The 12,414-nt window shown below is 36.7% G+C and overlaps 1 protein-coding gene and 1 pseudogene across 3 annotated transcripts; both read right to left on the bottom strand.

The window, feature by feature from the left end:
* Positions 1-2,381: 2,381 nt before the first annotated feature.
* LOC121258322 (pentatricopeptide repeat-containing protein At5g39710) lies at positions 2,382-6,566 on the bottom strand. 3 transcript variants are annotated; one of them, XM_041159798.1, is made up of 3 exons: positions 3,711-6,566; positions 2,858-2,918; positions 2,382-2,765 (listed from the first exon to the last, which is right to left on the bottom strand). In XM_041159798.1, the coding sequence occupies exon 1, from the start codon at positions 6,240-6,242 to the stop codon at positions 3,984-3,986; it is 2,259 nt and encodes a 752-aa protein (XP_041015732.1). In that variant the 5' UTR covers positions 6,243-6,566; the 3' UTR covers positions 2,382-2,765; positions 2,858-2,918; positions 3,711-3,983. The 3 variants fall into 3 exon arrangements, with proteins under 3 accessions (XP_041015732.1, XP_041015734.1, XP_041015733.1); XM_041159800.1 differs by having other exon boundaries at positions 2,382-2,918; XM_041159799.1 differs by lacking the exons at positions 2,382-2,765; positions 2,858-2,918 and adding an exon at positions 2,959-3,015.
* A 564-nt stretch (positions 6,567-7,130) lies between these two features.
* LOC121258363 lies at positions 7,131-11,858 on the bottom strand (annotated as a pseudogene).
* Between the last annotated feature and the right edge of the window lie 556 nt (positions 11,859-12,414).

Raw genomic sequence — 12,414 nt, 5'->3', positions numbered from 1 at the left:
CAAAATATACCTTTTTCCTTCATTTGTAGCCATGATTCCTCCGTATCACTGACACTACAAATCGCAATGAGTAACAGTAGTACAACAACAGCTCTAATTTCAAATGTTTTAAGGCCAAAGCATCTGGAATTTAACATGGTACTGTATTTATTGAAGTTGTAAAGTAATATTATATATAGTTGTAAAATGTATAAAAATTATATAATTGATTTGAAAAATAGCAATATCTATTATTTAAAAACTTCTTTTTATTTTATGTGGATCTCTTGTTTATTTAATTTTTTTAAAATAATTATGTAATATTTATGTACTCACGATTACAACTATAATTTTTTAAAATTTCATACCAAATAAAACTCAAAAAGAAAAAGAAAAGTGTAAAAGTGGGTAACAAAAGTTCAAATAAAAATCATTCTAAAATAAGACTAAAGTTGAATGCCCTAATAGTTTTTTTTTATAAGTGAATGCCCCTAATAGTTAATACGAAAGAAATGAAAATGGTAGACATCCAACTCTTTTTATAATATTTTATATAATTAATTATATTTTAAATGAAAGATATTTTTATAAAGAAATTTCTAAAAATAACATAACATTATATAAATACTTTCATTTTAAAATACGGTTATAAAAAAAATTGTACATATATCTTATAATTTATTATTATAAAAGAAAATATGATATAAAATTTAAATGTTAAATCGCTGAGACCCTTTATACTCATTTTAGTAATTATCTTGGTGTTTACTAGCTATAAATCCATTCAAAAGCTAAAATAAATTACCTTGATGAAGGTCTGAATTCCAAAAATGGGGTTACAATTACAACCAAAAAATAATAATAATAAACAAGTAGAAAATACATTAATCTCATGGGTTAATATTATGTAAGGAAAAGGGAAGGGACGATCGAGAAGCCATGCATGCATGGAAAACTAGCTTTATGTAAAGGGGAAGATTACACACGTCCATGATAGAGGAGACCCACGTGAAGCTAGTAATTATTTCATCTCAGGCAGCACCTTTGCCCTTTACTCTTTGGAGTTGTTATATTTGTTAAAGAGGGGAAAGGTAAAGGATGTATGAGAAGAAGATAACCATGCATGCATGATCTAACCATGGCCATGATGATGATGATGATTTTTAACCAACACAAAATAGGTTCTCATTTATGACGATAGATGATAATGATCATGTCGAAAATGATGATCATGATGCATGATGCTATAGTGACATGCTATTACGAAGTAGTCTTGCGTGGTTTTCGGTGATAATTAATGAGGGTAGTTCTTCATGAGTGCATGTCTAAGTTTGATAGAAGAAGCCATTGATGTTTGATTGATCCCACATACTGCATGCACCATTTATGGATTCTCCCCCCACCATTTGAACCACTCATTTTTTTTTTCATAGAGACAGAGTGATCTTCAATTCTTATCAACAAAAAGAAGTATTTGACGAAAAATAAAGGAACCATGCCACCTTGATGCTTGAAAAAGAAAGCCACGATACTATAGCTTATACTTTACCAACAACTTTACCCAATCATTTCTACTCAATTTCCTTGATTAGCTTGGAATGCAGGCCTTTGACTGCTTGCTTTGGAGGCTTTCTTCAGATAATAATGGATTGATGTGCTTCAGAGTAAAGTATTTTGTTACAAAGGACATGATTTTGAAAGTAATAAGACAAGTCAAAAGTGGTCATACAAGAAACAACACAAAGAAAAAGGTGAAGACATAAGCGTCTCTCTCTATCTCTTGTCCAATGGGTCGGCAATTGTAATTGGTTTTAGTCTTCAAGCTTTAGCTTCATGGAAATTGGCAATCAAGAGCATCTCTATCTCTTTGTCCAATGGGTTGGCAAGTTTTTGTCTGGATATTACTCGTTGCGACTGCGAGACGACTAAAGAATTAAATAAATTAATATTAGATAAATATATCTGTCACTGGATTTTGTTACGTAATAAATTGCCCTATGGCCGTGGACCGCGTGGTCAACCGCAGGCCGGGAGACCATAGATCACGTCATTCTCATGATTAAATACGAGGGTCGGCCGAGATTCTTGACCACATAATTAAAGTAAATTGAACCGGAAGATGCACGCGAGCAATTTCCCAGAGTCATGGCAGCCCGCAATCAAACCTTGTGCCCACCGGATGATGGATGCATGTATGGAAGGTCCAAATATTTACATGCTGCTCCAAAAATTAAAATTTCCTTATCTGATTTTAAATATCAATAATTGGGTTTTCTTTTCTTTAATTAATATGGAAAATTTGGATTTGGTGCAAGTATTTATTTAGAGATAATGAAGTAATTTTCAATTTATTGTTTTGAGGTATTATTTTATTTATTTCCAATAAAAAAATTTACAACTTATTTCAAAATCAACTAATGAAAGCATATCACTAAATTAAAAATAAAATTTAATTTTACAAGACTGCCCTTTCTTTAATACAGAATTACAAGTTAAATCATTTTTCTTTTCGAGATGTTATACACCATAACTCATATATCAGTAGTGTGACGCCTCTTAAACTCTTTCCCTTGCTCTCCATCTGTTCCTCGTATGCAAGTTAATGGGCACAAGAGCAGCTCTATGGGTAGCCAGCCCTATATGTCATCCTATCTACTTACAATACAACAGCTTCCAAGTAGAGCAAGTGAGGAAGGATATTATGAATTAGAGAACTTCGGTTTTGGCTTCCGCATGCAGAGCTTGCAGAACACTTGATAATATCCCTTTTGCCATTTTCTGAGACCCTATGAGCTGAGCAAGAACAATATTTCAGGAGTCAGTTGACTACCTACACCAAAGCAACTGGAAGAGAGTTCTCGAGTCTCAAATAAGCTACCCGATTATCAATCCGTCTAGTAAAGTCAATCTCCAACTTCCATGGGTGAGTCCTAAGGGCTCTACCGTGGGGTGGTTCCCCGTCATAAAAAGAAAAAAAAAGTCAATCTCCAACTCAAGTAGAACAATGAAGACATGTGAATTGCTGAACAGTGATACCTACAAAGATTATTAGTTTTGCATCAGACATAATCAACAAACCGATGAGAAAACAATAAAGTATAATTATACAAGCAGCAAAGAGGGAGAGGAAATAAAAAAGATAAATAGCTAGGAAAACAAAAAAGAAAAAAAGTAAAAAAAAAACAGTTTTGCCGAGGTCATAATACTTGAGGTGTGCCCCCATTGCTGGAGACTTTTATTTTTTTTATAGGAGGGGTGTAATAGGAGGACTTTCGGGGAGGTCATCCATCCTAGAACTCTATCAGCCATCTTGTAGTAGATTTTTAAGGGAAGGATAAGAATTGATGATTTTGGTCCTTCTGGTGAAGTGCAATTTGTACCAAGGAGTGCTCCTACTCCAAGGATCATTCTTCATTGTATCTATATTCTATTTCCACCAAAAACATAATAAAATAAAACCACCAAGAATAGATTACGGCTCCAGGAGGTCAGTTTCTAAGAATAGAGGAATTAGAAGATCAAATATAGAAGAGGAAATAAGTAGATACAAACCGAGTGACCAACACAAATAGCACAGTTCAAGAATAGAGTGCACGCATCCAAGCACCAATAATCGAATACATACTGAGATAATCGCTAGGTAGGAGCAAAAAATAAATTTCGCTAAAGCCAGTTAGCCCCATATAAAGTTTTGTACTGTACTGCTAAAGCAAGTTCATATGATCACTTACTTTTAGGTGTCGGTATCTGGCAGGAAAATGGAAGTGCAGTCACAAATTAGTAATGTGAATCGCACTTGAAGCAAAACTGGCAGCATACCAAGGAAGAATGAGATGAAAGAGATAACGTTCCCTTCACGTAGCTCTTCCTATCTCGTTGAAGATTAAACTTTAAGTTAGGAACCTGTGCGCTTCAGCCTGCTTTTATCATGTTGTCTACTTAACTTGAAAAAGTGTGCTCCATCGTCTACATGGACAACATATTCAAATATCCAATCAAGCATTTTAACACCCAGCATAACTGGTTCTGCCACTATTCGGAAGGAGGCCATCCTTAGCCATCTCGGTAAGCACATTAAATACTGCATCCATGTTCCCTTCTTTTTGGTTAATTTCAATAAGTACTTTTGCAAGTTCAGCGTCAGTGAGCCTACAACTTCTCAATACGTTCCCTATGACCTCACTCAACTCCTCATTCATCCCTCCAATGAAAAGCGCTTTAACTAGAGCAATGATAGTCACAGTATGAGGAACAAAACCGGAATTCAACATGTCCTTGTACAGACTATATGCCTTCTGAACATTTCCACCTCTACAATGCCCGTGGATGATAACATTATAAGCTGCTTCATCAGGCTTGTGGTTTCTCTGAAGCATTGACTGAAAAACTTCATCTGCTTCATTCATCAAACCCTTCATACAAAATCCCTTGACAAGAGCTACCACACTTTTAAATTCAATGTTACTACAGTTTTCTATCAGAGTATTGTATGTGACATCATTTGGGATGGACTCATCGTAGAACAACTTGAGCATAATCCTTTTTGCTTCCCTTGTCTGAGCCTGTTTGTTAAGTCCGTTAATAAGCACACTGTAGGTCACAACATCAGGTAGAAAGCCCTTTTCTATCATCTCGCTGTGCAAATTAAGTGCCTTATTTAAGTCCCCTTCTACACAATAGGCATTTATCAGAGTTGTATAAGTAAATTCATCAGGGCGCAGACCTATATTCAACATCTCTTGATATAGATCGCAGGCTTTTATCAGTTTTCTTTGCTGGCAGAGACCATGAATAAGTGTTGAGTAGGTAATGGCATCAGGTCGAAGGCCCTTCTCAACCATCTCCAACTTCGTTTCAAATGCCTTTTCTACCTCCCCATTACGGCAAAACCCAGATATAATTGTACTATAACTTACCACATCTGGAGCCAACCCTTTGTCTATCATCTCTCTTATCACTCCTTGGGCCTCTTCCATCTTCCCCAAAATGCAGTGCCCATTAATCAGGGCATTGTATGTCACAATGGAAGGTGAGAATCCTCTCTCAGTCATTTCATTCAGAACCCTGTACGCTTCACCCAAGAATCCTTTTTGCGAGAACCCATCGATCAATGTCGTATACGTCCTCTCATTTGGTCTAAGTCCTCGAACACGCATCTGATCAAAAAACTCCATCGCCCGATTTAAATTCTTAGCCTTACACATGCTATTAATTAACGCTGTGTAAGTAACAACATTAGGAGACAATCCATTCATAACCATCTCCGCATGCAAAACAAGTGCTTGGTGAAAATCGCCCAACTTACAATACCCATTCACGAGCGTATTATACGTCACTTCATCACAAACAAAACCCTTTCTGCTCATGTCCTGCAGAACCTGACTGGTCTCCTTCATCCTCCCCTCTCGACACAGCCCATTGATAATCACATTATACGAAATCAAATTTGGCTCCAGACCCTTCAATGCCATCGACCTCAGAAAACTGAACGCCGCATCAATCTTCCCCGATTTACAATACGCATCAATCAATGTATTATAGGTAACAACATTGGGCAAACATCCATTCCTCTCCATTTCACCGAAAAAACTCAAACCCATTTCCAAATTCCTCGCCCCGCAAAAACCCCTAATCAAAACATTATAGGTATACACATTTGGCGAGACCCCGATCCTAATCATTTCACCAAAAACTTCCTTAGCAAGCTTAACCGACCCTTTTGACCTTATTATCGCATCAAGAATGGCATTGTACGACAACACACCAGGCATAAAGCCGTGAGATTTCGCTAAATTGACAATGTTCAAAGCCTTATCAATCAAATTCAAGTGCGAATAGGACTTTACTACCAAATCGAAGACTGCGGAGCTGGAGTTGAAGGACTGGTACGAGTCTTTGAGGCAGTTGAAGACCAAATTGCCAGTGTTGTCAACAGTATTGACGGCCACGTCCTCGGCGAGGGTCTGGGCGGTCTTGTACAGCTTGAACCGGGTGAGGATGTGGAGGGAGAGGCACTTGCATTGAAAGGTGAAGAAGCGATGCGGTTTGGCCCAGTTCAAGAACTTTAGGGTTAGGGTTTGGTCGAACTGGGACTTGAAGAGTAAAAAGGAGGCCGCTTCAGGGGTAAAATGAGAAGCGAGGGAGTTGAGCTGGAGGGTGTGGCGTTTGAGGTACGTGACTGCTTTGTCAGCTAGGAGAGCGTCGGAGGAAGAGCAGAGAGAAGAGAGCGGACGACGGTGAATTTGGGGATTAAGGAGGGGCATTTCGGGAATTGGAAAAGGCTAGGTAGGGTTTATCAGACACAGTCACATATGAGGAGAAAGAAATACACAGGAGAGACCCATTTGGAAGTGGCGGTTCGCAAAACTTTTTTTGTTCCCCTTTAAACATTAATTTTCTTTATTTTTCATAAATTTTAATTTTATAAATTTTTTTTTTTTTTTTTTTTTTTTTTACGTTTGAAGAATATTATCATCATCGTCGTTATTTTAGTTATAATTTGTAATATTCATCATATATCATAGATAATAGAATGATGATGGTTTTTTTCATTATTGAACTTCAATTAAATCAAAATTATGCTTTCTTTTATGTCGACGAGAATATGCATTAGCAAATCTTTTAACCTCCATTTACATAGTAAAAATATTTCATCTCATCTTATCATTATAACTTTCTTAAATTCTCATACAAAATATAATAAACAATTCATATTTTTCAAATTTCAAAACAATAATAATATAAAAAATAATATTTTATTCAATTTTAATCTAAAACATTATCATCTCATCTTACTATCTAAACAACACCTTATACTATTTACCATCTTATTCGAACTCTCACGTGGAAGTAAATATATAATATTTATTAATTATTTGATGTTGTGTATACCCACTTCTTATATTGATTTATATTGAGTCATTAAGGTCCGGCAAGAATTTAGAATATCTTCTTCGACCGAGTAATCCAAATAAAATACTTCAGCATGAAGATTGAGGCAAGGATCATGGGCAGGAAAGTAGATATCACGAGGGCAAGATCACGTGGGACACAGATACCACGGCCAACGTAAATTATCTGACTGATCAAAGTTCGGTAATCTAGTTTGATTTTCATGTCTAACTTGTAAACTTGATGGATGTCCGCAGGATTATGTAAACAAAATTTTTTAGACTTAAATGTTCACCGAGGAGACAACTCATCAGTGTCAGCCAGTTCTAGATTAAAGGCCACATTCCTATGAAAAGTCCATGAATCGTCGGTTCAATCTTCAATTTTGTATTAATTGTATTTTGGTGTGAGAGATCCTGTTGTTTTCCACAGTTTTCCTGAAAAGTAGAGGATTCAGCTCATTAGGAAGAGATATACAAAGATATATGCAAGCAGCACAGATGAAGGAGCCAGCTCAAAGTTAAAAAGGACTAAAAACGGAAAGCATCTCCATTCGACTCCAGCAAATAGTCTTGGTGGCCATTCATAATATCAAACAAGTAAAAGACACATTTTAAAGGCATTCTAAGCATACCGGTCGAATGCCTATTGGAACATCTTGCTGTAGGCCTTTCTCTCCTGATTACGCCTGTCCGCAATCTGCAACATTCAAAACCCAGTACACCTTGACAAAGTTATTCCCAATCTAAAGCGCTACAATCTGCCTTGATATACCAACCTTCTTCTTGGCAGCAAAGAACTCTCTCTTTATTCCAGCTGAAAACAAAAACAAAAACAATCAACCAAACTATTACTAAGTACGCTTTGAGTAGGTCTAACTTCCAATTATAGAAGAAAACATATGCAATTCTATCATTTATTCATCCTAAATTTATGATTATGTCGATCATACGTGTTAGCATAAAAAGACTACATCCCATATTAGAAAGATTTCTTGACTGTTAAGTGTTAATAAAGTATAGTTTAGGTTTAAGCTTTTAAATTGAGTGAAATCCTGACGTATTATATTATGGTCAGGCTCAAAGACTCTTCAAGTATTCAAATAAAACACGGACCGACTTTCAATCCCATAACAGTGTAAATTTGAAGTTCACTATCAATATAAAGTTTATGATCAATAAACATACAAGTAAAACTTCTAACAGTAATAATCATCCAGCATTAAGATTGATTTCTGGCCAAAAAGAAAATATCATAATGAAGGCTGAAGTGTCACTGACCATCATTTGGCTCCAAATCTAATGCCTTCTTGAAGCTTTCAACAGCAGCATCAATGTCATTAAGGGCCATGTATGCCTGATGGATGAGGAGACCATTATTACTAGAATCACCCAAAAAAATAAAGCAATATATTTGCAAAGAAACACCATCCAGCTTCAGGAATGGAAGCTATAAAAAGTAAGTAGGACAATACTTGGGGAAGCCAATCAAAATTAAGGCCAGCCAAGCACAGATACCATCTGAAATTAAACACCTCTACTTCAAAATGACGTACTTTCTTAGACATTTTATCTGCCTATAGACATATGATTTTACTTGGAAAATTATAGAGAATACTTTCAAATGCAGAAATAGGAGCAAGAAAAAGAGACAAAGATGAAAGCATATAAAAGCATCTAAGCAGACTTCTTCACCAGATATTTCAAGTTCCCATCCTTTCAGTGCTAGATATCCTTATTGAAGAAAGTACCAACCTGACCTTGGCGGAACAAGGCTTTCACATTGTTGTCTCCATCACGCATTGCAAATTCTGTGTCTAACAATGCTCCTTTCAGATCCCCAAATTTCAACTTACAAGCCTAAAGCAACAAACTGCAACAACTGTCAAATATACAATAACGGCACTGGAAATAGAATGATAAAAAAAGGCTAATATTTGAGAATGGTATAAGACAGAGGACTGATATGTTACCTAAATTGATTCAAAAAGAAAATATGTGTTGCCTAAATTGAATGGAGGGATATATACCTAGAGGAAAATTTTAAGTGACAGTGAACAGTTTAATGCACACATACAATTTAGATGTGTAAGAGACATATGTCACACTTTAATATTATGAAACATATACAATCAATCAAAGGCATGTGTAATGCTGATCTACCCAAAACTAAAAATCACACTAATAGGTGATTTCTGACACAAGGTTTCTCTTTAAAGCAACTTTAGGTACATGCTGCTACAAACAAGTGATTGATACCACCATTGTACAGTTACTGGTCTTCGTCCTCAATAACTTGTGGAAGAGAGGAAAAGGCAGAAGCTTGTCCTTGCCCATGATATCATTTCCTATGTACAACTAATCAGGAGTTTGTGTACAAAACCAGCTCACTTTAACTTTGCAATTATAGATATGTTTATTTGGTAGGCCACAGCTCTTTTTTTTTATTTGGTAGGCCAGGTAAACAGTTCAATTATCAGTACTAAAAACCAAACAGTGACTTACGGAGCTGTTAGTGAAAATTTGTGACTTCATCTTCCTCAAACATGAACTCTTCTCTGCAGCAGTAAAAATAAAGCATAAGATCAAACTAAGGCTTGGGGATTTGCTAACATTTTCAGATCATCCTCAGTGCAGAAATAAACTACATGAGAGAAGTGATGGCTCACCTTCATCAATCCCTTCTTTCTCCCAACAGATATCCAGATAACGTAAAGCCTTCCGATACTTTCTAAGAGCCATCTTAAAGTCTTGTTTCTGTACACGGGAATTATTAGTACATTGGAATTGCAGGAGATATATGTAAGCCAAAAGAAAGAAGCTAATGAGGTCATGGAACAAATCTAACAATAACTGGTTCACCAAATTTCCTTCCCCCTCGGAGGATTTATATTTCAACCAAAGACTCCGAAGTACATTTTATAAAATAAAAGAGTAACGTTGAATGCAACTATTACAATCTTTACCTTGTAATGTTCATTGCCAAAAGACTTTACAGAATCAACAGCATTCATCCACCAGGAGATAGCATTAGGACTCTCATCAAGGTCAGCTGGCCAATCAGGATAAATATCACCATCTCTGAAAAAATTAGCCATTCCATCATCTGCCCCTTCAGGAATCTCTCCAGAGTCCACAATTAGAACTTCAGCAATAGGACGGTCGCCATCAGTCATAACATGCTCAATTGATCTCACTACTCCCATCCCTTTAATTACCTTCCCAAACACAACCTGTTTTCCATCTAGATGAAAAGTTCGAGTTGTCGTGATGATAAACTGAGACCCATTTGTATTAGGGCCAGAGCTAGCCATAGATAACATTCCTTTCCTTTCATGCTTTAATTCAAAATTCTCGTCTTCAAATTTCAAACCATAGATAGATTCTCCCCAGTACCATCACCAGCAGAGATATCTCCACCTTGTACCATAAAGCTTTTGATAACACGATGAAAACGGCTTCCCTGAAATGACGATATTCATTGGTAAGAAATTAAGATAGGCATCACCAAGCTCGAACTTCTTAAGCAGAAAAAAGTAAGTATCTACCACCAGTGTACCCATCTATTCAATCTTTTTTTTTTATTGGCACCAAGTGTCTGGAACAGTGTCACAGCTAATCTCAGAGGTGCACAGACCCTCCGCAAGAAGTTTTCTGCAAGTGCACCTCGGGTAATTCAAGAGAAAAATCCCCTAATCTGATCTATTCAATCTTTTTAAGTTATGCTTGTTATGTAAATGACAAACATCACAAGCACATATGTGGACTTTCCGAAAGGCTGTAGCCAACCAGCCTTAAACTCAAGTCATTAATTCCAGAGTACAAGATAACGCAAATAATATTGCCTCTACCTTTGAATCACAGCAAACTTGAATAGATTTTCAAATTTGGTACTTCAAGAACATTTTTTTTTTCCAACGAAAACTTAAAAGAGTGATTTTCAAATTTCAAAAAATTGCGAACTTAAAAAAAGAGCAACGATTTTATCAAATATCAAGAGCGTCGACATCTTTTGCCTTTGCTACACCCAGAAGAAAAACTGAGATCCCGTTTATTACTACAGAACGCAAAGATGTACGGACATTGATAACCTCGAAATCGATGAGAAAACAAGTACCAGCCTGACAGAACAAAAAAGAAAAAGAAAAAGAAAAAGAATACCCAGCATGATTCTCAATATCGCAAAGGACACCACCGTCATTACATAACCAAGCAAGAAAGCTAGCCACAGCCCCCATATATACACTTGAACCAGAAAAACCCCCAGTACACATACAAAGACGTATAATAATAAACCCAAGTACGTATATACCCACATAAAACAAAAGCACATACGTATATAGAAGCAACAGAGGCATTAACACCCCTGAATTTTCAAAAACAATCACCAAACCTGTAAAATAAAAACCATCACTTTACGATTAAGAACAGCACAGTCTTTTTCATCACTAAAACACAAATACCAACCTAGACCCATCTAGTTAAATACATATACTTCTAGGCGATGAAAGAGAGGACCTTGTAATGGAGGGGAACACCGGTTTTGTTACCAATGCCCTTCTCGCCAGTGCAGAGGGCCCTAAAGTTCTCGGCAGTTTTGGGCACCACATCGTTGTAAAGCTCCACTACCATTCTCCCTTCCAGCTCTCCTCCTATGCTTATGTCCAGAAAGCACCGGGGCCTCCCCATCTCTCTCTTTCTCGCTCTCTAGGTGTTTCTTCTCGAGTCTTCTCTGACCGAACTCTCAACAGTCGCAGAAAGGGCGAAAATGTAGCATAGTGACTGCCGTTGGCTATTTATATACTTCTCACGAACCTGCCAAGATTTTCAAATGAATGCCTTCTTATTCTATGACCCTCCAATAATGTCATATTTGTCGCTAAGTTGGGCCGTACACGGTATCCGACTTGTTTTCACAGCGGCCATTGATTCTTATTTCTTACTTTGTAGTTTGTACTTCTACTCCCTATATTGTTAAGAAATTCGATTGATACCTCTATCCCTGTGTTAAAAAACATATATATTTTTGTTTGCTGCACGAAATTACTCCGTTCGTATAATCTACAAATCCTGTTTTTATCCAAAGTTAAATAAATTAGTCTTTAATAATTAAGGCTTGTTATGTCTCTCAGTTGAAGTCAGCATAATCATATCATGCCAACCTCACACCCAAGACTTTTCTGCAATCATAATACCAATATTCGTGTGCAGGAATTTTCATTATTTTCCGAGAAAGATTAAACTCTGCAAAGATACAACCCAATAGAACTTGTTAAAAAAAAAAAAAACGTAAAAATAGGTGAAAGCCAAGGCAGTATTGTAGAACGAGGTGCGCACGAATGCGGGTGGCCCAGTGCGCCCCATTTCAGCTGGGATGTCACCATCGTTGGTAAAACTGCGCCGGAGGGTCTTTTCTGTCTTGTCTTGGTGTTCTCATCCGTTTACTGTCGACAACAGATTTCCCGTTGGTTCTTTTTACATGAATTTCTGTATCATGTCTAAGAGCAGTTTTCCGTCTAAATTAACAATTTTTTTCCAACCAAAC

Source organism: Juglans microcarpa x Juglans regia, chromosome 3S (assembly GCF_004785595.1).
Source record: "Juglans microcarpa x Juglans regia isolate MS1-56 chromosome 3S, Jm3101_v1.0, whole genome shotgun sequence".
In the NCBI taxonomy this organism is placed as follows: Eukaryota; Viridiplantae; Streptophyta; class Magnoliopsida; order Fagales; family Juglandaceae; genus Juglans; species Juglans microcarpa x Juglans regia.
This window is presented reverse-complemented; position numbering and strand designations above follow the sequence as displayed.